This window comes from Dermacentor silvarum, chromosome 1 (genome assembly GCF_013339745.2).
Source record: "Dermacentor silvarum isolate Dsil-2018 chromosome 1, BIME_Dsil_1.4, whole genome shotgun sequence".
Classification (NCBI taxonomy): domain Eukaryota; kingdom Metazoa; phylum Arthropoda; class Arachnida; order Ixodida; family Ixodidae; genus Dermacentor; species Dermacentor silvarum.
The window spans coordinates 332,838,606-332,866,130 of NC_051154.1; the positions used below are offsets into that span (position 1 = coordinate 332,838,606).

General features: G+C 45.7%; 2 protein-coding genes and 1 long non-coding RNA gene across 3 annotated transcripts in view; 2 read left to right on the forward strand and 1 right to left on the reverse strand.

The window, feature by feature from the left end:
* The first annotated feature begins 6,260 nt into the window (after positions 1–6,260).
* Positions 6,261–7,796, forward strand: LOC119453504 (uncharacterized). The gene has a single exon (XM_037715549.2). The coding sequence runs from the start codon at positions 6,522–6,524 to the stop codon at positions 7,794–7,796; it is 1,275 nt and encodes a 424-aa protein (XP_037571477.1). The 5' UTR covers positions 6,261–6,521.
* A 2,245-nt stretch (positions 7,797–10,041) lies between these two features.
* LOC125942299 (uncharacterized) lies at positions 10,042–11,364 on the forward strand. Its single transcript, XR_007464978.1, has 2 exons — positions 10,042–10,221; positions 11,231–11,364. It is a non-coding gene; the product is annotated as an uncharacterized LOC125942299 (long non-coding RNA).
* A 6,090-nt stretch (positions 11,365–17,454) lies between these two features.
* Positions 17,455–27,525, reverse strand: part of LOC119443259 (uncharacterized) — a 120,257-nt gene continuing 110,186 nt past the window's right edge. Inside the window, exon 11 of the mRNA XM_049660463.1 lies at positions 17,455–17,697. Within this exon, the coding sequence (XP_049516420.1) occupies positions 17,549–17,697 (149 nt within the window). The 3' untranslated portion in view covers positions 17,455–17,548. The remainder of the gene's footprint in view (positions 17,698–27,525) is intronic.

Here is a 27,525-nt window from a genome sequence, read left to right on the forward strand (position 1 = left end):
CTGCGTTTAAAAAAAAAGGAAGGCTTTGCTCGAATTCCCAGTTCCACGGCGCTGGTGGGTGAGACCCATCTGGGAGAATCGGACGGAGGAATCAGAGTGCCACACCGCGGTGAGTTGTGTTTGCACAGAAATAGTTATCGTGATGCTAGAACTTCGCTCTGCAATATTTTCATACAGATGCCGCTGCTCATGAGCGGTGACACCGAGTACTTTCAGAAATATTATAAGATGTCGCCAGAATAACCAGAGTCGACCATAAACCTTGTGTTCGGCGCTCTTTGGCCACAGTTTCCCTAGCGCCATAAAAATCTACCACTAACTAAGATATCGCCAGAAAAGTTTGAGGACCTCCATGCCCTCGTTGAGGAGCCGCTCACAAAGCCCTTCGTTGGGCCGGAACCCATACCATCACGCGCAAGACTTGCAATGACTCTGAGGTACTGGGTAGTTCGCCGCCTTTCATTGATAAATCGCTGATCCGAGTGCGCCAAGCTGACATTACTTCTGTGCTTCCTTCCAAGTAAATGACATCGGGGATGCAAATTCAAGATGTCGCCCTGGCATTCAGAGTGGGCATCTCCACATCTGATATTATTATCCGCGAGACTTGGAAGGTGTTTTGGGAAATTCTTCAGCCCATTTGCCTCAAGGTACGTTGTTGGCACGTTTTTTCGAATTAATCGACTTGCTTTATTCAACGTATTTCTTATTTTAATTAGTTGCGTTGATCTCATGGCACAACTTACAGAAAAGTAGCGCACTAACTTTTTTATGACTCGTTTCCACTGCCAAGTGACCGTGTCGACTGCGGGCTGGCTCGCGGTTTTGAGGTGAGGAGCCGTACCAGCGTTACCCAGCGTACTGATTCACAGAAAACCCCCCGAAGTTGCAAAAAGGGGAAAACTTGTAATTAATAAATTTGTGATTACAATTGTCAAGTAGCTTTACAATTCACAAAATGGCCATTATTTGCTATTTGTTGTAAAATCATAAACGCAACTTGATGGCGATGAATTTTATTGTAGAACTTTTAAAAAATAGAAATAAATTCGGTAGTTTTATGTGCCGATACCATTATCTCATTACGAGGCATGCCGTAGAGGAAGAAAGCTCCAGTCTAAATTTTGACCATCAGCTGGCCTTCTTTCAAGTGCATCCGATGCATGGTACACAAGCGTTTTGCCTTTCCGGATGTGCAGCTCAGCAGTGAAACACCACAGCCACTGGACTACCACGGCGGGTGGTATTGTGGAACAAGTTTTGGAGCATGTAGGCGAAAGAAATGCAAAATGTAACCATATTTTACATCAAAAACAATACCTACCTGCGGCACATCTGGACGATTCCAACGGTGACAAACCAGTGAGGCAAAGACGAAAAATTATCTATAAATTGTCGAAGGTGATTGTAAAAGTGAGGCAGTAGCATTCTGATTTCGCCTAATTACCTGTTAATGTCTGGGAATCACTGAAATTTATTGAATGTATACTAGCAAGACTTTGAAATTGTCAAGCTTAAGGCTTTACTGTGTGTGTAGATGATTTTATGCGTAATATTTGGAGACTAGTAAATGCAATATTGTGTGGAGTAATAAGACTCATCACTTTTGGGGTCCATTATTGAGAATGTGAAGGTTCTAGGAAGTGTCAAGATATTTAGAACGAATTTCAGGACATTACAGACTGACCAAGTCTGCTGCCGTAGTGAGGATACGCTCCGGAACGAGGCAACGAGGAACGAATGACAGAAAGCTGAGCTAGTTGGATTTCTCATAACTGATGCCTTTCCTGCGTTTCGAAAGAAACTGAAAACAAGAGAGTGGAAGAGAACAGGACAGGGAGGTATCGTCCTCCCTGCCCTGAACCCTTTTTCCATAGAGAAAGAAATTCAACAAGAGGGGACACTCGGCAAAAACTGGCAACAGGAAACACGTCACCATACGTCACGCTATACTTTTGACACCGAACGTTAGCTGCCGCGAGCATCGAAAAAAAAGAAGGTGAACTTAAGTTAACAGGCATTCATTTCTTTTTTTAATTCTTTGCCGCGAAAACTAAAACGTTTTGCGTATAAATTAACTTAAGCTTTGCGACTTATTTTCCTTGCCTTACCTAGCCACAGGTCAATGACGCGCCAGATACAAGGCCAATTCACATAGGTCGCGAAGCTTCGGGCGAAAAGCGGTTCAGAACCTATTGCCAGCGACATCAACAAGGGGAGTTATGGGAGTTGCAATTGAAGCTCGACTAGTGGAGGAGGGAACAAACACTGATAAAAAAAACAATTTTTTGTCAAGGGCGAAGCAATTTTTTATACTGTTCAAACGACATTTATGTCCCAATCAATTCTGATTAGGCGCAATGTGTAAAGAAATTATGACAGTGCTTTTTTATACCTTTTTCTCAGCGCCCTCTGAAGAAGGGGCGCATGTCGTAATCATACCATGCAGCCCTTGTAGTCCACGGAAAGGCGCGCTCGTAAAGTTCGTCTGCTACGACACGCCTCCTCGCATGCTTTGGTGTTTCGCTCCTGCATGCGTTCTCTGAATTATTGTGGCGCGAATTTACTTTTTGCTGAGCGTGGTGTTGCGAGGTGCGTTTCATCGTGGATGAAAGTGCTGAACACTGCGTCCAACGGGCACGGCGTCCTACGGGACGATGCGACCAACAGTTCACGCCGAACGTTTTCCTCGATACCCGCGGAAACGATGTGCCGTGCAAGGATGCAGCAGCAACGACCGTACGGCTGACGTTTCACTACACCGGTTTCCTCTCTATTCCACAAGGTGAGGCAAAACTCTATTACTATCAATGCCTTCCTGTAGGGTTGTGTGGAGGGATGCCGTGGTGCTTTGAAAAATTTGTGTGAAACTTCTGTTACTTTACAATTAGCGCTACGTTGTGGCCTTAGTTTTGGCTCGGAGCTTTTGGTGTCAACTTCCCCAGCGCTTCACCACCTATTCAAATAGCTTAAATATTGTGCTTCAGTCAATTAAAATTCGCATCGCTTTAGTTCTATATAAAAACAACGCTCCAAATCGTTATTACTGTGCTTAGATGCACAACTAGGCCGATATTTTGTAGCGATGCCTTTCATGTAATAATGCCTTTTTGCGCTTATCGCACTTTGTCAGTGGTCGGAGCGACGGTCCGCTCGCGTTATCAACGGGATCAGCCGGAACAGACTGAGCGGTGGATGATAAGACTAGAGTAGAATAAGTAATAATGCCTCGCTACAAAATACCGGCCCTAATCTCTCACACGCAGTACTGCATGCTTTCACTTTGTGCTACAGCCACATCTTTCCTGCCATGGGTTCTTCATTTGCTGTCATCACCCTGCTTTGCGTTGATCTAGTTTTCTCTTTTTTTTCTTCCTTATTCACCAGGACATTGGCCTAAATAATGCTACATGCTACTTTGAATTTGCAGGCGTGAATCCTGGGTGAAATTTTGTAGGAACCCATGCCTGCTAGATAAGACGCCGGGACAACTACGGTCGAGAGTAGTGTGCTCGCTGCACTTTCATGAATCAGCATTCCTGCGGCCCGGTTTACTTCGTCACGACGCAGAGCCTACAATATCTCCTGTTATCAGTAAGCAAATCGCCAAGCCGTCTTTCGCACGACAATAGGCATGCCTGTACTATAGTCGTTCGTAAAACAGTGCTTATCTTTAATAGAACAAGGGGAATGCATGGACAGAATTGATCTAATGCATTCCTTGGTATAAAATCAACGTATATTTTACTGCACCTTTATGGCAGGCACCGGATCTGACACCCATGGCTACAGGTGTGGTGAGGTTGGTCAGAATCATCTCCAGCCTTCCAAAATTGAAGGTGACTTTCATTTTAACATTACACGTAGTGGCATATGGCATAAATAAATTGTCCACATTACGTTTGCAGAGTCCAACTTGTCAGGCCACGTGAGCTCGTTCATCTCAGATGGTGTCTCACCAATGGGCTGCCAACCAACCACCGTGAAGAAATCACCTAGTGTAGGAGGTAATTCCTTGCCTATTTATGTTAAGGACAGATATAAGGAGCGAAGACACGACTGTTCCCTTAGTACCCGAAAAAAAAAACTGCAGGGTGGAGCACAGTAAGGGACCAATGTGATCACACGTACGCCTGTCCTCCACTTGGACGTGCAGCCTCTCCGCAGGAAGTCCCACGTAATTCCTGGCGAAATGTGCTCTCAGTGGCACTCTCCATCACGTCTTTCTTCCTTTTTTTTCTTTCATTTTTTTTTTGCTGCGTGTTTGACACACTGAAATGCACCATATTATGTCCCTCATTCGCAGCACACCGTGGCTACATGCAATTGGAGGAGGCTGTTCCTGCACAAGATGGCAGTGGTAACGCCGCTCCCCAGGTGCCATCGGTTCTTGAGCCAACATCCTACCGGCTTGCTGAAGGCAGCGCCTCGGTGAAGGAGTTCTCTCGTGTAGAGGGTAACCTTGCCTTTTTATGTTAAGGACACATATAAGGAGCGAAGACACCACTGTTCCCCAACAATAGGTTCCCTAAACAAAATTGCAGGGTGGAGCACAGTAAGGGACCACTGTGATCACACGTACATCTGTTCTTCACTTAGAGGCGCAGCACCTCCGCGGGAAGTCGCTGGTAACTCCTGGCGGAATGTGGTCTCTGCGCCACTCTCGTCACTTCTTTTCTCTTTTGTTATCTCTCCAGGTTGGACAAGCTAAAATGCCCCATATTTTCTCCCTCCTCCGCAGAACAAGAGGATTACATGCAGTTGGAGGGGGCTGTTCCTGCACAAGAGGCCAGTGGTGACGCGGCTCCCCAGGTTCCGTCGGTTGCACAGACTTCTCGAAAATGCTCTGTCACTGGCACAGCTGCTGAGGCTTTCCGCAAATGTAAGTATATTTACATCGTGTAAAATCATATTGGGCGCCAACGCGCCCTTTAAATTTTACAAAAGTGTAAGGTAAAAGCAAAAGTGGAAATTTTCTTACGAACGACATCACCCAGTTAGGATTACAAGACATCTGTTGTTGTGGTTGCCTGCTATCGGCTGTTTGTCTTGAGCTCCCTTAATTATTATACTGGTAAAGTATTACAAAAATGCTAAAAAAATCTATAGCGCTGCACATGAAGTCGCTAACGATATGAAAGCAATTGAAAGTCATCCAGAAAAACAATTCTCTCGCAGATTTATCTAAGGCTAAAGATGTAAAAACAGAAAAGATATTTCTGTTATGCTTTTTGTGCTCGCCACAGAGGGCGGGTATTAAAATAAGGTCATGTTTCACTGCTTTGTTAAATATTTCTCTATCTTCAAACGATAATTTTTATTTGGTCTCACTGTGCTGAGCACTGAGTCATACAACATGAAGTGTGCAGCAGACATGTCTGCTTACGCGCCAAGAATGACTTGCCAAGCGGGCCCCCTGTCCTCAAATACGCAGAAACATTCGCACAAGTTCATTCAACGATGTAAAAGTCAGCCGGGGCTGCAGTAATCAGCATTCCTTAGCGTTACACAAATAGCCCTCGTAAAAAGCTAAATACAATCTGGTCATGCCTCAAAGCTCAGAACTACGTAAAAATTAGCCAGTATCACATGCTCATCTTAACGGTTTCTAATATACATTGAATATCTATGAAGCAAACTTCTTGAAAAACCCACATCTTTCCACACCCACAGCGCCCTGTACCAGTGAGTCCGAGGCTCGGAGAAAAACCAAGGAGCTCAAGAAAAAACTGCGGAAGCAGCGGGATTTTAACCGGAGGCTGCAAAGAAGACTGCAGAGGAAGCGTCAAGCCTTAACGATTGAAGAAATCGTCTGGAGCGTCCGCTTACACGTGTCTCCACCTGTTGCTGCACTCCTGGAGGCTCAGCTGAGGATGAAGAATGTGAGCCGGTTCGGTCGCCGATGGTCAAGCCAGAACAAATCCTTTGCCTTAGGGCTCTACTTTCATAGTCCTAAGGGTTATAGGTATTGCAGGCGACTTCTCAGGCTGCCATCAGTGCGATCCTTGCAGTTATGGCTTCAGCGTGTGCCACTAAGGGTTGGGTTTTTCCCGGAAATCTTCGACCTTATAAAGAGACGAGCGGCTACCTTTTCCATGAGTGACAGAGCCTGTTGCATTGTTTTCGATGAAATGCATATTAAAAAAGAACTTTCATACAACCCCTCGCATGACAGGTTTGAAGGTCTAGAAGAGTATAACGGTTTTCAAGGCAATAACCTCTGCCACAAGGCTCTTGTCTTCATGGCAAAAGGTATCCGAACGCCATGGAAACAACCTCTTGGTTATTTTTTTGCCTATCGAGGAACACCCGCAAGCATTTTGAAAGACCTGCTTTTGCAATGCTGCAAGTCCCTTGTGGACGCTGGCTTGCAACCAGTAGCGGTAGTCTGTGACCAGGGAAGCCAGAACGTGTCCCTTTTTGCAAGCCTAGTCACCACCGAAGAGCCGTATACAGACATAGACGGAAGGAGGCTCTTTTTTCTTTTCGATGCTCCGCACTTACTTAAATGCCTCCGAAACATGCTATTTAAGTATGATTTCAGAATAGGTGATCACCTTGTGAAGAGCAGTTACATTAGGCAGGCGTATGAAAAGGACCGCACGCATGAGATTCGTTCGATACCAAGGCTGAACGACAGACATTTTAACCTAACCTTTGCATCAAAGATGTCTGTAAAATTGGCTGCACAAGTTTTCAGCAACCACTGTGCTGCTGCAATGTACACCTTGGTCACTTTTCAGCAGCTGCCCGCTGAAGCAATTCATACTGCACGATTTGTAGAAAGGATAGATCGTTTGTTTGACTGCCTGAACAGTTCACAGAGAGCGGCAAAGACACCTTATGCATCTGCGATGTGCAATGGCTCTGTCCATAGAGAGTTTCTGACGGAATGCATTGCAGTATTTGAAAACATGCGAGTAGTGGGTTGTCCGAGGCAGCCGCCTTGTATACGCGGGTTTTGTTTAACCATGCGGTCTCTTTTGATGCTCTATGATCATCTCACAATGAATTATGGATTTTCTTATGTTCTCGCCAGGCGATTAAACCAGGACGCACTTGAAAACAGCTTTTCGACGATAAGGTCCAAATCAGGTGCGAACACCAACACTACAGCTCGTCAGTTTCAGGCCGCTTTCAGGCATCTTTTGATCAATAACCTGTTCAAGTTGTCTGAAAACTCTAACTGCGCCGAGGACATGACAACAGTCTTGGCAACTCTTCCTGTCGGCATTTCGGCACTGTTTCCGGCTCTTGGTATCAGAAGCACAGTCTCGCTTAGCATGACAGATGATTCTTTCTCGGACGAACTTTCGGACATACAGCAAAATAACCTAGTTTATTTTGCCGGCTGGTTAGCGGCGAAATTTTTGCGGTCCCATTCGTGCGTCAGAACAACCCAGAAATGTAGCCTGAAGGTAGAATATGCGTCATTTAGTGAGGCCAACCAAGTGCTACTATATTTGAGCGTAAAAGGTACTGCGGAATCTGACTTTGGAAGTCTCTCAGTTCCTTCCCCTCCATTCGTGTCTTTTGTTGAAGGCTGCGAAAATGTTTTTCAGGAAGCCATCGGTAGCCTTTTCTCCATGGAGAGAGTAGGACATACGTTGTGTACGCGTCTTCATGAGAAGGTTGAAAAGACACTCGCCGTTTGTGAAGAGGACGTTTATAATGCCTTATTTTGCCTCTTTGCCCGAATCAGGTTGCATTGGTTTGCACGAAAAAGAAATGTTGAATTTCAATGTGCACAAACGAAGCGTCAAGCTAAGCAACAAGTGCAAAGGCTGAACAGTTGAGATTTCTCAGGGTATATTCCAGGCGGTGAGCAAGGTGGTGAGTCTCCTCACAAAGAAGGCAAACTTATTTGAAGAAAAAAAAGTTTAGTGCATAATTCGAAGGCGTAAAATGGGATAACGCCATATCTGGCACTATATTATGAGCAGTAAACTGTGTACACTTTCCATGCTTTCTTTAAAAGATAAAACTTCCTTTAATGTCGACGTCCATGTCCTATGGTTTGTGGAGGTGGCCCTTCACGGTGGTGAAGTAGAGCGACACAGCTTGTTTCTTCTTTCTTATCCTGGATTATCCTTCTTAGCGCTGACCTCGTGGCCTCATGCAATTATAGCTCGCCAGGTAGCATTCTTTTGTGGCATTTGGGCGCAGTAAGGCTTGCACTGTTTCGTGCGGTACTGCTTGCAATAAACATTCGCAGATGCACCAGTAGCGATCTCCTCTTGTGAAAAAGAAGAAATTTTAATTAATGTGTAGGTGGAGTTCCCCAGTAGTAAATGAGGGATACATGGCAATTCCTTCCTCTTAGTTTCTTTCCTGCCTTCCAATTTTACCATGGTCTTTATTTAGGTTACAAATTTCAACTCAGCCTCAGTTTATAGATGAGTGGCAAGGCGTGACGTGATGTTGTCATAGTGCCGTGACCGCCACTTAGCATCGGCGGACTAAGTGAGGAGTAAAACCTCCGGCTGCTACATTATGAAACACGATTTCCAGTTCACTCGGGTCATTGTTCATTTGATGTTGTTATAACTTTTTTGCAAAGCACTTTTTGATTTTCGCTATGGAAGCCGGAGGATATCAAAACTACTACGGGAGTGAGTCTATACACCTCTCTGCAGAATATAGTCTTTTTTTTCTGGTACACGCTCCTTATTTTAGATTCCCATTAGGGCATGTTTCATTTGATGGTTGATTGACTGATTGGCGACTGACTAAGTGTCGGCAATTCTGTCGCCCTCTTTTTTATAAAGGCATATAAGTGTCAGTAATCAGACAAAAAACGGCGTAACTTGCTAATAGCAACCACTCGGCTGCTTATTTCGTCGGGACTCTTGTTCTTCCGCCTTAAATATCGGTGTGTACCAGCCTTCTTATCATTTTCCATTACAACATCCTTAGATGCAATTTAGATGCAACTGTATGCATAACAATGGATAGGCAAATATGTGCTGGCGCGTTCACGTGCTTCTTTTCCTGCGATCCTGAAACAAAGGCGGAATATTGGGTAATGCTTTTAAGGTGTTGAAAACACATTGCTTTGTTTTGAAACCCTGTAAAATTCACCATACTAACAGAAATAATGTCCATACTGGATGTCAATTGAACTCGTTCTAACTTGTATACCTGCCGATCAAAAATTTTAAAAGGGTATATTACTAGCAGATGGACAAGCGGAAGGTTGATTTTTATTTTTGAGACATGGACCCTGGTGTGTGTATATTTCGGTAAAGTTAATTTTCGAGGCATTTTCTCTTGTTTTAAAGCAGTTGTTATTGTGACGTTGATTGTACATGTTGCTATGGGCAAGTCTAATTTATCAGCGCGTGATGTACGTAGTGTAGACGAACTTTTTCTACTTATTGCCACAGTCGGTGCTGACTGTACAGTGTATTAAATTGTGTTATGAATTTCAGTGAATAAAATTGAAATGTTGTCATAATCTTGCGCATGAATACGCGTTATTTTTGCTTCTTAGAATTCAAGCCCACAAGCCACACAAGCAATGTACACCTTAAGACACCTGCGTATCTGCGAAACATAAACTAAACAGCGCTATAAATATTAGGTACGCTGCTGAGGCTAAGGATGAAATCTCCTAGTAAAACCAAGGCGAATTAAACGGCAGTATGCCTAAACACCACTGTCGAGTCATGAGTCTACATTAATTTAGTCATTAGAGATGGAAAGCTGACATTGACTTGAAGCGGACTCAAGGTGCGGACTCACCAAGGACTTGCGCCGGTTGGCAATCGGCGCGATTCCTTGGTTGTGGCAGGCCTACGAACTGTTTTGAGGTCAATTTTCGCGCCAGTGCCAGCAACATATATGACGTCACTATTGTACCGGACATTGCGTCGCATCCGCTTTATTTTTTGTTCCGCCGGAAGTGTTCCCACCACATACAGATGGCGCCAAGCCCCATGAGCTGCTGAAGAACCGCCATGTTTTGAACGTATGGGCTTCTATGGAAGCTTCGCTACCAGTTTACATATACCTTGCCAGATACATGCGTCATCCGCCAGACACTCCCCCGAAGCCAGCGAGGATGGCTGCGCGTGCGTTTGAGCGCTCGCGCACGGCGACCCGTCTGTCTCATTCTTTTTTTCTTTTTTAAATGTAACCTGGTTTATTGGGCTCTCGGCGTATTCTTGCGTTCCTTCTGCACTGGGACAAGACACCACTGCACTATTGGACTACGGCAAGGTGAGAAATCTTGTTTCACAGTCTACGACGCAATTAGGCTTACGGCACGGGACCGAGACTTAAGACGCAGTTAGCGAGAAACAGCTCGGCCATCCTGGCGCAGTTAATTTGAGTAAATGAATCGTGCTGAGACATGTTTCCGACGCTTCCTAGGGGATTATTGTAACTTATTTCGGTTTTTGAGCCACACTGGCCGCACAGGGCGCCATGTCGCAGTTAGCGAGAACTCAGCCGTGGTGTGTAGTCTAGTGCATCTTGCTAGGAGAAGTTTGTGCCGCTTTCTCTGACGCCAGACATTACTGAAAAGTAATTTCGTTACTTTCTGGGGTACTTTTGAGGCATGATGGCCGCACAGCGCGCTGTGACGCAGTTAGCGATAAGCAGTTCGGCCGTGGTGATAAAGTTAGTTTGGCTTGTAATGAATCTTAGAGGGACAAGTCTGTGACGTTTTTTGTGGCTCCGCAACAACATATGCTTTCTTTCGATACTCACGCCTGTTGAAAACGCGATGGGCGATTGCCAAGACTGATAACATGGGGTGTGCTGCGGGCGCCGGCAGAACGCGCGAACGACGAACATATCAGAAACTTGTAGTTCGAAAATTACGTCTTCTAAAGGACTGAAAAAAGGCATTGCACCGACGCATTTGTCTTGAATGCCTGTTGCGTCCGTCTCTGTGTAGGTCGCGTACCGTCGCGTCGCCCGAGGCCAAGTTTTGGAAACGCGAAGTCGCTCGTGTATTTGTGCTGCCTAAGTGCAGGAAATAATGCCCGGAAATTGGGGAACACTTGGAAATCAGATGTTTTCATATATGTCTGGGATGAGTCGGGTATTTTCTACGCCATGTATGTAAAAGCGAATTGCTTTTGTTTGTAATCCCGCCCATTCACCGCTTTCGCACGTTTCGCCTCGTGGTATTCCGATGTCTAAATACCAAAATGACTCATGCTTGTAACATGCTGTTACGTGCTTGCAAATTTAACATGCTTGTAATTTACTTTTTTTTCAGCTGGTACCGTCCGGTGGAGCTTCATACAGGAACTACTGCCTTACCTGCTGGTGTCACAACGTTGGATCAACGCACAAAAAGCGCGGAACGAGCTTTTATATAGAGCAAAATAAATATTTCCTCATTGCACAAAAGGTCTTGCGTCTACTTTGTGAAATTGCACGTGGCACAGATTCGATGGGACTTTATGAGATCGTTCGCAATCATTTTTACTAAATAATAAACCGATTCTGCACGAAGAGCAAAAAAAAGGAAAAAAAAAGGGGGGGGGGGGGTGCGCAGCCGGCGTGCTAGCTTGCGTTCAAAATACGCGCGCCCAAAACCGAAACCGGAAGTGTTGCAAGTGATCGACACCGACCGCTTGGCACGCTGCAGTCAATTCGGCCGCTGGGCCCTATGGGAGTGTCCCTTCTTGTTGAATTCCTTTCTCTATTCTTTTACTCTCTGAATTTATCTTTTTTCGAGCGCAGGAAAGGCATCAGTGACGAGGTACGAAGAAATGAGCTTGATACTATGCAGCTATTTACATACTGCAGTTTCGCCACCTTATCACCCGCAAAATCTCTCCGTGCCAAGCGCGCCTGGGCGAAGCCGAGAAAGCTTCGGTGTCTCTTCTGACGTGGTGGCCGGGACCGGCCAATCGGAGTGTCGCGCGCTTCTCACGCGATGGTCGCATGACGCTCCTGATTCGTCCGCGCTGCCTCGGACAAGGTGACATGTACATGAACTGAAGCATGCTCCGAGGAGGAAGCGCAATAGTGCAAGTTTTTGAGGAGGAGCCCCGCTCTTACGTGGAGGCGGAGCGGAACCTTTGTAGGGAAAAACGATCTGCCTGGCGTGGCGGCTGTTATCGGAAGAATCGACGCGGGCCAAGGTTTGGAGGCCCCTGCACTAGACCATGAACTATCCAGTGACAGAAGCTTGCGGAAAAACGGTTAGAGACACAGACAAATAGTCCCCGGAAAGTGCAGGAAGTTCTTAAAAAATGCTAACCACATTATTACTTTTTAATTTTTATTTGTGTGTGTGTGCGTGTGTGTGTGTGTAACAACACACAACATATATAATATAATACAACAGAAAATAATACACAGGATTGTTTTCTTGTGAAGTAACACGGCGGAAATATTTTAGTTTTTAGGCGTAGGTGCCAGCCATGCATCGCGGCTTACTTGCAGAATCCACTAATAAACGCGAGTTGATAGCTATCGCTCTGTCTTGTCTTGTCTGCATGGTTGTCCGATTTTCGCGCTGGAATATAGCCCTATATGTCAAAGCCGCTAGCCCAACAGCACATATATGAGACATTTATCCCTTGGCAAGAAGATGCCAATTGGTATATCTACAAAAAGTTGAAAACAGCACAAACACGACGACACACAGAAGAAGAAACGCACACAACAGGCGATGACTAAGAACTGAAGGTTTTTTGCGGTGGAGCAGTATAAAAGAAAAGGGGGGGGGGGGCAGCGGGACAACAACAGACACGTGGCCAGCAAGCCGTTTTCGCATGGCAAAACAGACGGGGTGGAAGAGCAATGAAGCAAAAAACATTCTCAGAAACACATGCGCTGATTTCTTATGCACTTTCAAAGTTGATAATCTCTTTGTCACAATTACTTTACGACACATATTTTAATATACAAATTCTAGTATGAGTATGCACGGCATACCCACTTGAAATAATTTCTAAGGACTACACTAGTTTCGAGATATTAATTCTTCAGAGTGTCCGACGAAATGCATTAACGTTGCAATTACTAGGTCCTTCAATGCATAGAACAGCGTTTTCTTGAAAAAACGTAAGTGGAACGACAATGCATTTTTACCACATGTTTGACGGCACAAAGCTCGAAACCGGTGCCATCCTCAGAATTTTCCTAGCTCCATATGGGAGACTGTGTTGCTCAGTTCTGCCCTCGACGATCAACTTTGGGGTGTCCAGCGGGCCGAGGAAGCCGCCAGGACTCAAGAACTCCAGGCCGTCACCTAGGCGGGACCATTTGCCCGTCCCACAAAGTCGCAGGGCCTTTCAATAAAGTTCTTTGACTGACTGTCCATATGCATTGCATACTCACAAGGTACAATTCGTTTATTGAAACATATGGGCCGTAATGTAAATCATTAAAAATGTAAATAGCGTAATTATGTCAGTTATTCAATGAAGCGTTTTGATTTCTCGTAGAAATAACGGCCGCCTCATCAAGTAATTTAGATCAAGGGTTAGGATTCCGCTATCTGCTACAGGCCATCTTTCAAAATTCGGTGCAGCTAAAAAAAAAGATCACCGGCGGTTACGATACTCCCCAATGAAAAATGTGAGCGCAGCTCTATACGCCTTGTCCTTTCGCGATATATTGACTGGCGTGGACAATCTGTCTCATGCGGTACGTTGCAAACGGAGCGAAGTGGCGGCGCGACTGCCTCGCTAATCGTGAGATCCCGAGATGCAGCGCGTGGGTGACGCGTGGACGCGATTCACAGCAGCCGCCGCAGACAGACCTCCCAGACGACATGGGCTACTGTGGCGCCATCTCGTAGCCATCGTCTCCGCAGAGCCCGCCTTGTGCGCACTGCGCTTTTCTTCTCACGCTTTCTCCATACCCTCCTCCTCCGCTTTGTGCCTTATGGTGCGCTGCACCATCTTCCTCCGCTTTGCTCCTCGGGCTCTCTTCGCTATCGCCGTCTTTCATCCCCCGCTGCGCTCCGCGTTCGCTCTTTCATCCTTCGCTGGGCTCGTTAGCTAGGTTACGCCGACGATCGCCGCAGAAACGGGCGCCTAAGAGCTGCGCTCTAAAGAGGCTAAATATTTCGTTCGGCGCCCATTTTTTCCCGACGACCGCAGGCGCTCGCCCACCGACGACGACGTGGCTTTGGTGCCACACTTGCGGGTTGTCGGCCTTTTTGCCGAATGGCATATTGAATTTGCATATTTTTGGCACCACAATGTAGACACATTGCCAAACCCAACAGAAAAAAATAACCAATGAGGAAAGCAGTTTGCCAAATCATACCGTGAAGGTAAAACGTAATAAGGCTTCTAATCCATCTCAGTGACACATAGTTGTTTATCTGTGTCATTTCTGCCGAAGAAAGGGTTGCACTTAATGTTTTAAAGGCACAAGACATGGTGACTGTGGAAGTGTTCGGGCAGCTCTAGAAGCCGAGAAATCTACACTTATACGAAAGGAGCCATTGTCGGAAGCTGGATATCAAAGCATCATTTGCGACGAAAATAGAAAGTTTATCAAGCTCATTAATCTTGCCGCCACGATATATGCGCCGACGTAATATGACCTAATTTCTATTTATTTCCAACTTTCTGTTAAGGACTTTGTCCATTTTGAGCCTCCTGCCACAGTTCTACGAAGTATCACTTACAGGTGCTGTCACTTTCCTCAGGGCCCTTTTGGAGTAACTCGAGCTGACGTCGGCTGGGACAAGGGTCCAGAAATTGTGTTTTCGGTAAGTGGCCATTGTCAAGCTTATCGAGCGTTTTCTTTGTGCACTGAAACGAGGACAGTGGCATAGAAGGTGCGAAATTGTCTCTTCTGACTAACAAACTTTGCATTCGGACTTCTTGTCATGCTGATTTGGAAGGAGTAAGCATTAGTGAATGCTACTCCAAGCCATAGACGGCAAACTGGTGTTACCTGCTGTCGTGGTAAGCCGTGCGGAAGGCATAGCTTTAGATGGTAATTCAGAGAACAAGGGCACTGGTTTGTAAATGCTGCCGAATTCCAATGATCCAGTGTAAGCTCGCTTGCCAGCGCGCGGCGCTTTCCCGCTGCATCCGTTCGCGCTAAACATTTTGTGCGTAAGCTACGTAAGCACGATGTCTGAAGATATGTGGTTGAGTGAGCCAACCAAGACATCATTCCTTTACCGAGTAGGGCATACTTTACTGTTTGCTGTTAACACGAAAACTTCTTGTGCGTTGTATACACTTCTACGTAGTTTACGAATAGACATGACCTACACACGATTTTCTGCCCCACGTAAGAAGACATCATCCAAACTGCCAGTACACACGTAAAAAATGCATTTCACGTAAATTCACGATATTGTAATTCATTTAAAAATAATAATATCAATAAATATTAACCCTATTCTTCTAATTAATACTAATACTACAGTCCCCTCCCCTCCTCCCACCCCCATATTTCATTGTTCTACTGGCCGCTTCTTGGTCAATTCCTCGTGAGGGATATCTGCCATTATCTGGGATCATAGTCATTTCTACTTACATTGAGTGTTCACTTTCAGGATTACTTGAAAAATGACCTTTGTGGGCGCGAGTATAAGTGTCCTTATCGCACAGCTGACGTAAACTTCTCTTGCTTAACGCGGATGCATATGCGTGAATTTACCTGAAATTTTCCCTTCTGTATAGGTACCTTTTGTTGGCTTAGTATGTTTGTATGTCTGTGATATGTGTGCGCGTGTTAGATAGCGAAAAGGCTAGCCTCAATTTCTTAAGTGTACTTGCCGGCTCTCCAATGTAGCTTACCTTCCCATCTATCTACAGTTATTAAACAAACAGCAAATCGAGCATGTGTTTCTAAAGGGAAACTGAGACATCCACCAAATGTAGTAATTTGCTACAATGGAAACCCAACCGGGTTCCTCGAAAGAAAGCCTCGCAGTTGAAGAAAAATTCGTCCTGGTCCGGGACTCGAACCCGGGACCACCACCTTTCCGGGGCAGCCGCTCTACCGTCTGAGCTAACCAGGCGGCTAGCAGATGGCAGGGCGAAGTCGAATTTGTCGACAACTCGAAGCAAAGGCAAGTGTATGACGTTATAGTTCAGCGGAAATCCGCTAGGTGGAGATAAGTAATTAGTAAATGTGTAAATTAGATAATTAGGAAATGTGTAAATGTGTGTAAGATAATGTGTAAATTAGTAAATTAGATAAGTAATTAGTAGGAAATTGACTAATCAGTAAATTATTAAATAAGTAAAGGTGGAGATAAGTAATTAAAGGGAATCTGCTAACCGCCTGGTTAGCTCAGATGGTAGAGCGGCTGCCCCGGAAAGGCGGTGGTCCCGGGTTCGAGTCCCGGACCAGGACGAATTTTTCTTCTACTGCGAGGCTTTCTTTCGAGGAACCCGGTTGGGTTTCCAATGTAGCAAATTGCTACATTTGGGTGGATGTCTCAGTTTCCGTTTAATTACTTATCTCCACCTAGCGGATTTCCGCTGAACTATTACGTCATACACTTGCCTTTCCTTCGAGTTGTCGACAAATTCAACTTCGCCCTGCCATCTGCTAGCCGCCTGGTTAGCTCAGATGGTAGAGCGGCTGCCCCGGAAAGGCGGCGGTCCCGGGTTCGAGTCCCGGACCAGGACGAATTTTTCTTCAACTGCGAGGCTTTTTTTCGAGGAACCCGGTTGGGTTTCCATTGTAGCTAATTGCTACATTTGGGTGGATGTCGCAGGTTCCCTATAATTACTTATCTCCACCTAGCGGATTTCCGCTGAACTATTACGTCATACACTTGCCTTTGCTTCGAGTTGTCGACAAATTCGACTTCGCCCTGCCATCTGCTAGCCGCCTGGTTAGCTCAGATGGTAGAGCGGCTGCCCCGGAAAGGCGGTGGTCCCGGGCTCGAGTCCCGGACCAGGACGAATTTTTCTTCAACTGCGAGGCTTTATTTCGAGGAACCCGGTTGGGTTTCCATTGTAGCAAATTGCTACATTTGGGTGGATGTCGCAGTTTCCCTTTAATTACTTATCTCCACCTAGCGGATTTCCGCTGAACTATTACGTCATACACTTGCCTTTGCTTCGAGTTGTCGACAAATTCGACTTCGCCCTGCCATCTGCTAGCCGCCTGGTTAGCTCAGATGGTAGAGTGGCTGCCCCGGAAAGGCGGTGGTCCCGGGCTCGAGTCCCGGACCAGGACGAATTTTTCTTCAACTGCGAGGCTTTCTTTCGAGGAACCCGGTTGGGTTTCCATTGTAGCAAATTGCTACATATGGGTGGATGTCTCAGTTTCCCTTTCATTACTCATCTCCACCTAGCGGATTTCCGCTGAACTATTACGTCATACAGCATGTGTTTCACATCAACAAATGATAGAGACTAGTACCCTCACAGAAATAACAACCGTGCTTCTTTACAGACTTTGAACACATTTCAGACAGGGCGCGAAGTTTTTCAATATTCTATGCATACTCTTTAACGACGCTGTTTGTATTTATTTCGGCGTATTGTTGAGGGGGGGGGGGGGGCTGGCTGGTGCGTTGCTGTACCGGGAAGGCTTCTTCGGCGCTGTGTATGCAGTAAACGCTCTATACGAGTGACAGCGGGATTTTTCAGTCAAGCTCGTTCTTCACTGATTGGCCGCATTTATGGAGGTAAGAATCCTTTAGATCTTGTCGCCGATCTTTACCGCTCCCGGTATGAGGGATGCTCTCCAGGAACTCTATGCCCCCATGGAGGTGCTTGTGGTGGGACAGCTGCCCTGAAAGAAGAAGAAAAAAAAAAGAATTCGTAGCTCAGTCCGAACGGCGTGGAGAAGTTTTTTTTCACACAGTGCATTGTTAAGGTCGTTATTTATTGTCTTCGAGATTAAATAGATGGTCAAAAAGGGAATGGTGTGCAATGCACTTGCCGCAAGCACTTGTGCATTCTTGCACAGTTCATTTCTGCCTCCTAAACAGTTGAATATATATATATATATATATATATATATATATATATAGAAAAGTTTAATGAAGTAAAACACAAAGACGTCGGCCTGAGGTATATTGCTCTAGACTTCACTGGGGAAAGAGCAAGAGGGAAAAGAGAAGCATGACGGGTGACGATGACGACAGAAGGAAGATGCAAAATACGCACTGGGTAAGGTGACTCTAAGCCTAGAGTGTGGACCCGTACTGTGTGGATAGTCTAGTAAGGCCTGGACGGCTTGAAAACTGAATCTGCATTAACGCCAAGTGCCCAATATTACGTCCTCCGATAATAGTTGGCTGTCGAGGCGGACAAGATCGTGTATCAATATGGTGCGTGTAGTTACTATTTTTAGTTAAGAAGTTTGTTGTGAATGACAGGCCCACTCCGAAAGTGTCTACATAAAGCTGAGTTTTCTCACATTCGTTTCGGTACAGTCATTTGGATCTAGTAAGTGCACAAGCATCTAGCAGCGTACTCCCAACCGCCAAATTCAACACATTCCGACAAAGTTGCACCGACAAGTGTCACTTTGTAGCTCTCTCCACTGTACGTTGTCCTTCATTACCCACTCTGCAGTTTCGGGATGGCTAACTTCACAATTGAAATTCACTTCTGCTACTTTTACTTACCGGCACATTCTGTGGCACTTACGTGAGTTTACCGATGTCCTGTTTTAAACAAAGCAACTAGCCGGTGTTTCTGCGTTAGCCCTGTGATTGGCAACTATATCTTTTACTCTGCGCTCGTATTGGCCCTACCTTGACGTCCTGCCACTGTCCTCATTCTCTCACGTCACAACTTCCTACTTTAATTGTCATCATCGACATTGCACATCGGCAGCTCCGGCTAGGCACGTTTTGGACACTGCGATGGCACGCTTCGGGAGCGTATATGTTAAGAAACAGGAGCAAATTTTGGGACTTATCTTGTCCCCTAACAATAATCGGCATGCATCTTGCACGCACCTTTCTTTAAAACAGCCCTCCCGGTAGACTTTGCATGCGCGTATACAGCGTGACATCACGTTCCTGACAAGAATGTACAGAGCGCCTAGTGTTAAAAGAAAACGCGTGCAAGATAGGTGACGATAATTCTTCGGGCACAATATAAATCCCAAGCAGTGCAAACGTTTTTCCGTCCGGGGCCTCTTGTTTACTCCGAAATGAATGAGCAGGTGTCGCCACTCTCCCACTTTGCGCTCTAAAAATCTCGCACCAAGTATCAGACACACAAGTGGTTCGATAGCTGAGTCGTTAACGCCAGTCTTTTGTACTAAAGTTAATAGGGAGAAATTTGATTCTGCAGGTCGTTCAACCACCGGGAGAATGGCGATTATAGTAATGGATATTTCTATGATTTGGCATATGTCTTTGTAAGGAAAGCAAACTTCAGCATCATTGCTGTTCATGGTTCAGCTATGTTGCGGAGCCTGCGGTCGCGGGATCGAATCCCGGCCGCGACGGCCGCATTTCGATGCGGGCGAAATGCAGAAAACACCCGTGTGCTTAGATTTAGGTGCACGTTGAAGAATGCCAGGTGGTCCAAATTAATCCGGAGTCCCCCACTACGGCGTGCCTCATAATGAGATGGTGGTTTTGGCACGTACAACCCCAGAATTTAATTTATTAATTAAATTTTAGCTATAGCTGGCCGCATATTGCTTTACTATAGAGGTGTGTTTTACTTCGGCAAGTATACTTCAGTCTATTGCGTAATTCAAGCCCCGGAACTTTCGAATATGCATGTCGCTTGATCTGGATGGGTTTTGGGCAGCGACACTCCCTAGTCAGGACACTTTAAAATATCTTAGACAGCCGATTTTATTTTTAATCCTCTGAAAATGGCATGGGGATAGAAATTTGACGATAAAGGAGGTTAATCAGCCATATGAAGTAAATATAAGATGCCGAAATTACGCTAAGAGAAGTAAGCAAGACGTTGTTCGAAGCCACAGGGCCAACCGTTTAGAGAAATCCATGTACTGCCTTGATGAACTGCTCATCCTGGAGATGCACTGCCTAGAGATTCGCATGCTGGATGAAGCTCTGTACTGGCAGCCCGCGTAGATGTCATTGGCCGCGAGATCCAGAGGAGTCGCCGCCTGGCGGACACTGGCGGAGCCTCGAAAGTGTGGATTGCGCGTCGCGTCGTCTGCTAGCAGCCGCTTGTCCACATGTAAGCGTGGGGCGCACATATGCTTTAAAGTTTGTTGGTTACGTGACTGTAGCACAGTCGTAAATAGTGGTATGCACGTTTTGACGATGTAGATACTCATTTGGCTTTGCGCTGTAGTCCTTGCGCTGCAATAAAATCAGTGACTGCACGTGTCGAGCTCGCGATGTCTGATGATCCTGCCCTCAGTTCGTCACAATCATTCAAATTTTATGGCTGCATTGTTATTCAAGCACTTCACAAAAAAGCATTTGGCGTCGCTTTAAACAAATGAAGTGGTCGCTGCAATAGCTGAACGCAGCGCCTTTGTAATTTCTTGTAGCGATCAATCCGCAATCTTTGTGATACCATGGTAGATGAACGAGGAGGCAGGAGATCACTCATCAGTAAGCAAGAAAATTTCAAGCGCTCAAATGATGTCGTAGGATGCAATTGGTCTTAGGCGTAAAATTGCATGATTGTGGTTGTGACTGTGGTTAATGGTTATGGGACCATTATTAGCTGTTTCTGAGGTGTCCATCTATTATGTGGGTATCCCACTACGCAGAAATAATCTGTACTCACAAGCCTATTCTCCGTGCTTTGGCACTTTAAGCATCTGCGACAAAAGGGAAGCGGAAATACAGTTTTACAAGAGGATCATGTGAAACATGGCAGTCGCTGGACACAGGACGCCGTACATCGTTGTTGCGGGCAGCTAATATAATGCGCTCTTTAGCGTGGTCTTGTTAGCTTGACAGAGGATAGCGGCCAATATTTTCACAAATAAAGAAAGCAATGCAATAAGGTGGGCTCTTAAAATATTTTAAAATTATTCGCACTGTTCTCATGCACGCAATCATGCAAAACACTGTTGTACAAAAATGCTAAGTTTTTAGTGTTACCGCAAAAAAAAAGAAGGTGTGAAGCCACGAGGTGATCCTGCCACTGCGCTGTCACTCATAGTGTCGTACCTTCTTTACTAAGCTTAGTAAAAACCTTGTATTTGACGGACAATCCAAAAAGAAGTGAGAGATAATTAGGTATGAGTACAAGCGGTGCAGTAGAGCCACAATAACTAGCTACATTGACTTCACTGTATACAGGAATGCAGACATTTTTATAACCCCTACAAGCATAGAAGGCAGTTGAGTTCCACAACAGCAGTGCCAACAGAATAGTGGGAACGCAAGCCGAACACCAAGAAAGAGCATCAGGGATGTACTGGAACAGAACCTGCGGTTTATTCTTGTTGCTCCTTTTTATTCCTGAACTTCTAGGAGTTGCAACTCACGGTTTGACAACCACTGATCTTCAGTTCAGTGGTTCTTTTATACCTTTCCTGTTTCATTCAAACGTTTTTAAAACCTAGACAGCTTTACGAAGATATACCACACAAACCGTCTCGAGTGCACCAATAATGTATCAAGCCAACAACTCGCAGTGTTTTTTATCCGATAGTCTTGCCGTATGTACCTTTTGCACAATCGGCAGAGGTGATTTAAGCGGCAACCACACGCACTCGATATTCAAGCGACGCGAGAGGCACACCCTGTCATGCTGTCGTGTCGCGGCATGAAGCAACCTCATGAACGCGACATTGCGAAAAAGAGTAGCGACAGATTTACATTGTTGCTCGAATAAATGGTATTGTGCGCTCGTAAATAAATCTCAAACGTACCAACAAGTCAACGTTTTATCTAGATCTAGCGTTAATATGCTATCATCCCCAGTGGACATTCGTCCCATGCGGCCAGCGTAAAATGCCGTGGCGCCATCTGGTGAGCAAAACATTAAACACTTTCGCGGCTCTCGGTGGTGTCTAAGTCTTAACCAAGGTGTAAGAATAGTAAAGAGAGGTGCTGACACTCCCCACAACGCGCGCGAAAGCGCCGCCCGCTCGCGTCCAGATTATGTTCGGCTCGGATACAGCTCGGTCGGCGGCGTCGTAGAGCGCGCTGCATAATGCGGTCCCAACCTCGGCGGCAAGGCGCGTGCTGCGCTGCTGCGTCTTTCTGCTTGCAGGTGCGGCCGCGCTGTTTAAGGCAAGCTTTTTGTTCGCATGCGTTTCATGAGCTTGTGCTTGGGTATTGTCTCCACGGGCCCTCGACAAAGGTTGGCAGCGGCCTTCTGAGGGGCGTTTGAAATGGGTAGAAAGTGCTTCGTCACGAACTGCAATTCTGGATACCGGACTTGTGCGGAGTGTGTGCCTCTTTCAAAGCGCCGTCCTACAGCGGTCGTCTAGAGCAGTGGCGCCGTGCAAATCTGAGGGCAGACCGAACTCTAATGCCTACCGACCATGTCTGCGCCAACTATTTTTCAGAGGATACGATATCGACGGCATATTACGCGGAGCTCGATAAAAGGGCTCCCACCTTATTTCCAAACTGTCCAAAGAACCTAACACGGTCAAATAAACCTCGAAAGTCGCTGCGGAAGAGAGAACCTCCTGTGTGCCACAGGAGTTTGTGCAAATTTCGCTGCATGTACAAGATATGTACTGGGTGGCTCATGCACCAAGATTTAAAAATATCCAAATGTCACGTAGCTGGACAGCACCAAGGTAATGTCTGCTGTCGCTTGGAGATACTCAGATTATCATTTTGCATTATGCCTAATTACATAAATATTTTCGTAATTGATTAATCAACTTTTATAACGCTATAATTAGATAAAAAGTGTGAACCAGCAGATTGCACAGCAAGATGGAAAACTCCCAATACAGCTTTCTGTTGCTCACTCTCTAAGATCTAACTGGTGCAACGTATGGTTAATGCAACTTAACGTAACTTAATGTAAATATATGCGGGTAACTCGCAGCAATATTCCTCCGCCGAACTATTACCTTAATGATACTCCCCTAGAAGCCGTAACATAATATAAATACCTAGGCGTCCACATAACCTCGACACTTTGCTGGTCATTACACATCGATAAGGTAATCAACAATACTAACCGCATGCTAGGTTATATTCGCCGAAATTTTTCTTCTGCTCCGAAGTCATTAAAGTGAATCTTATACAAAACGCTTATTAGGAGAAAAATGGAGTACGCCTCATCCGTCTGGGACCCGCACCTTTAAACCCTTATTCAATCACCTGAACTAATCCAAAACAATGCCGCACGTGTCATTTTTAGTAATTATAGTCGCACTTCAAGCGTAACCTCCATGAAAAACTCCTTGCTACTTCCTCTGCTCTCAGCCCGATGTAAGTGCTTTCGCCTTGCTTTATTTCATAAACTATATTTCACAATTCCTACCTGCGCGATAATCTTATGTCATGTCCTACATACATTTCCTCTCGAATTGATCATAATCATAAGGTTGCAATAATTCATTGCCACACCAGAACCTGTCGGGAATCATTTATTCCCAGGACCTCTCACTCAAGAATGGAACCACCTTTCCGGCGCAGTTGTTGCAATCAAGGACAACTCAAAGTTTCGTTCGGCCGTATCTGACATCATCGCTCCCTGATACAATTAACTAATCAATTTTGCTGTGTTAACTGAACCACTTTTGCTGCTTTGTTAGTTACTTATGTATGTTTTTTTTCTTCTTTTTAGCCACTCCCCTCTGTAATACCTTGGTCTGGAGGGTACAATAAATAAATAAATAAATAAATACGTGATACTACATACAAGTGTTTTCCGAGCGCGAAAAAAACCCACGAATACACGCAAAATTGCCGCACGACTGGCCGCTCAAGGCACTTTGCGTGTAGGTGGTGGTGGTGGTAAAACACTTTATTGAATGACAGGAGAGAGCTGGCGACAACCTTAAGGGCCGGCCCCTAACAAAATCAAGGAGGGGCCCCTAGTCCGGGACCCCTGTGGCTTCTGCTGAAGCACGCGCTCGGACCACTAGGGTGCGTTGATTCTCGAGGGTCGAGCAGCCGAGCAGGGCAGCCTCCCAGCTCTCTCGGGTAGGGGGGAATGGGAAGGGGTGTGGCGGGACCGCCGGGTTTGAGGGGCAGGCCCAGACCATGTAGAATGTGTCCGCGAACGGATGGCCACAGTATGGACAGGCCCCGGTGAATGCCGGGTTAAAGTGTTTGAGTATTGCCGGGCACAAAATACCGTGTTGATGTAGAGCCGAGGAGCCAGCGCTCGTCCGTCTTGTTTAGGCCCGATGCCGGGGATGGGAATCTGAGCCTGTGCGATTTGTACAGGGCCGTGATTTCTTTGAAGGATGTAGCCGGATTGGATGCTGGAACATCAGGCGATGAAGGGCGAGGCGGATCCCGGCAATTTAGTGCGCGGGCTGAGGCATCGGCAGCCTCGTTTCTACCTAGCCCTGTATGGCCAGGGGTCCAGATGTTTGTACGCGAATACACGGGAATACACGCAATATTGCCGCGCAACTGGCTGCTCGGGGCACTTTGCGTGCATTTATGGGCTTGTTTCACGTTCGGAAAAACACTTCTACGTAAGGCGTATTGAGCAATAGAAAGTTGTATCGGGAGTCTCTCATGTAGCTCTACAATATTCTCATTGACACTTTTAATCTAATTATAATATTAGAGAAGTTGATTAAATAATTACGACTAATTATGTAATTAGGCGGAATTTAAGAAATAACCTGAGTATCTCGAAGGGACGGCAAACAACATTACCTTGGTTCTTTCCAGCTACGTAACATTTCCATATTTGAAATCTTTGTGCACCCTGTATGGGTGCACAAAGATTTTTTCTGCTGTTTTCTTTGCAGATGTACGCCTGATTTTGAAATTTGTTCCATCCTGGCCTATGAATTTTTTTACAATGCGTGTGCGATGTATATTACACGCGTGCATGTTCTTATTCAACATTTTCGCATTATGGGAGTGTATGAGAGCGAAAGCTTCTGGGATGGTTATCCCCTATTAAAATTATCGAGACGCTTCATGCACATTTTTTTTCGTATTCTGTCTTTGCAAAATAAAAATAAAAAGTTTATGAGATTAGTGTGTGGTGTGTGCAAGTGTATTTGTAGACAGGCTGTAGGATGCATTGTCAAATACGCTTACATTGGCACATTCTCATATGCAATTTAAGAAAAAAGAAAGTCACCTCTTATTTTAGATCCTGCAAGAGTCAATCAGTCCTTTTCACCATTAAACTGTATTAGCGATGCTGTAATCCGAGATAAGACGCCTGCCCCTTCCTCCCGGCTAATAAATTCCCATTTGAAAGTTTTTACACAGCTGATAGTGCATTCTTATCATAAGTTCTAGCCATGAACAGCCACTTTGCTCTAGTGCGTTGCATATCGCAAGCTTGCGCCATTTAATTTCTTAATTTATATCGCGGCCACACTGAATTCGCGCAACAATGCTTGAACGGTGTGAATGGAAGCAGCGATAAGCATGAAATACATTTTCCGGTGCAGTCACTATTTTCTTCTGATGGAGGGGTAGCACGTGGGCTAACGCTTTTATTTTTTTATGCTTGGATGAACGGCTAGACCGGACGAAACAAATTCTGCGCGCGAGCGTAACTTCAGTGCGCTTTGAGTGCTGCCGGATCGATCCGTGTTCACGTCATTCACGCCCTGCTTGCACAAGGAACCTTCATGTTAGCGAGGCATTAAGCCTGGTACACTTATCACTTTATTCTATAACGAATTTCCTTCGCGCTTTGAGTTTTACGAAAATTTAGGGGAGGTAGAGCAATGTCAAGCCGCCGGCACCGCCAAGCTGGTGATGATGATGATGATGATGATTTATTGGCATCCCCTTTGAAACGGGGCGGCGACAAATAGTCACCTAGCCTGCTTGATTTAATCAGGTATACTATACATGTTCTTTATCTAGCATTTTTGTATACCTCTCATTATTTTTCTTTTTCAAAAATTTACCTTGTACCGCTGCCTATGATTTTAAGAGATCAGGTCGTATCCATCTTTTCCCTGCTTTTTTTCCACCAGTACTCTAATCGTCTCTTGCTGATCTCTACGGCTGATCTGTTTGGGATCGCTGACCGCGGCGCCATCTATCGGCTCGCAGCAGTACTACTCGGTGCGCCCGCGCGCTGCCGAACATAATCTAGATGCTCGCGCGCGCGCACTGTCAGCACCTAAATGTTCTTACACCGTGGGCCTAACAGAGTCAAAACAAACAATCTATCTCAATAATAACAGCAAAAGAGCGCCGATACTTTGTCCTGAACTTGAGATCAGACGAAGCGATGATTGATCTTGCTATTTATATTTTGCTGTCATGGCAGAGAGCAAGCTGCAAATGCGAATTAAGATCAAAGCGGGCGAACCAGGGCGGACTGGTTGCTGCCATGTTATTGCGCAATCGCTATCCCCAGCAAATGTCGCCGCGCTTACTTCCGGGCGACAAGCGATATTTTCTGGCTAGATAAAACCGGCGACGCAACAAGCGACAGGGACGGATCGCCCTCCGCGAAAGCAAAACCTGTCGCTCGTCGCCATCAATTGTCGCTCGAAAACCGCGTGCATGCGGTTGAGCTTTAAGATTTGAAGCTTTCAAGCAGTACACTAACTACACGAAAAATACTATCGCGACGCTTGCCATTCTAAGTCACATTGCCTATAACAAGGATGTACGTATATAGGGTCAGAGAGGAAAAATGTTGTGGCTTAGTATTGTATGAAGAACTTGATTTGGGTCCTGAGGAATCGGTCTGGGACTGATGCGGGCCGCTTAGTTCACTTTCTGGACTTCTGCGCCAATTTACAACGCACGAATTCAGCAGCAAACGCACATCAAACGACGATCGTCAGCGCGCACAGCGCAAACTGTTGCAAGATGAAAACTTGTTACACACTGCTGACACACTGCTGGCAGCGCTTGATGCGAAGCGCCCTAGATGGTGTGCACCTCAGCTGTTAATGGCACAGTGCCCATCATTCCGACGACGGTGACCTGCGTGGCGCGCGACAATTTGTCGCCTTCGCTACCCACAGCTGTGGTACTCCGTGTCCTAGTTTCGTCGTTTCGTCCGCACTTTTGCACGGTGCGTGCTATCGCTGACCCTAGGCCATCTTGTACTAAATACACCGGGGGGCGGGAGATAACCGAAGCTAAGCTGAATTGTGAATGGTAACCACACTAGGGAGCCCACGTTGGCACGCCAACCACTGAGTACTTTCCTTGTGCCCTGAAATAGCTTAGCTGCCCACCTTGAGAGACTGTTACGGTGTTCGCGACAAGAGATGTCCCCCGAAGCTGCACTTATTATTAATTATTAAGTCTAAGCGTTGACTCTTACGTACGGCGATTTCAGGCTGCGCGGAATCAACAATGCTTGTCTATTTTACAATGCACCGCGGCGGCGGCGTTTCTCTTGTATCTTTTCCAGGTAATGGACCTTCTTTTCAAACGCGGTGGGAAATAGAGCAAGCATATGGTGCTCTTGTGGGAGGCGCTTATTCCGTGTTTCCAAAGCGTGTAACCAAACATGGCTCCAGGCTGTATAAACTCATTAGACAGTTTTAGTTTAACGTTAGCGTAAT

Bases quoted from the DNA above. Each gene is read 5' to 3' on its own strand.
- LOC119453504 (XM_037715549.2), top strand. From the start codon at position 6,522: ATGCTATTTAAGTATGATTTCAGAATAGGTGATCACCTTGTGAAGAGC.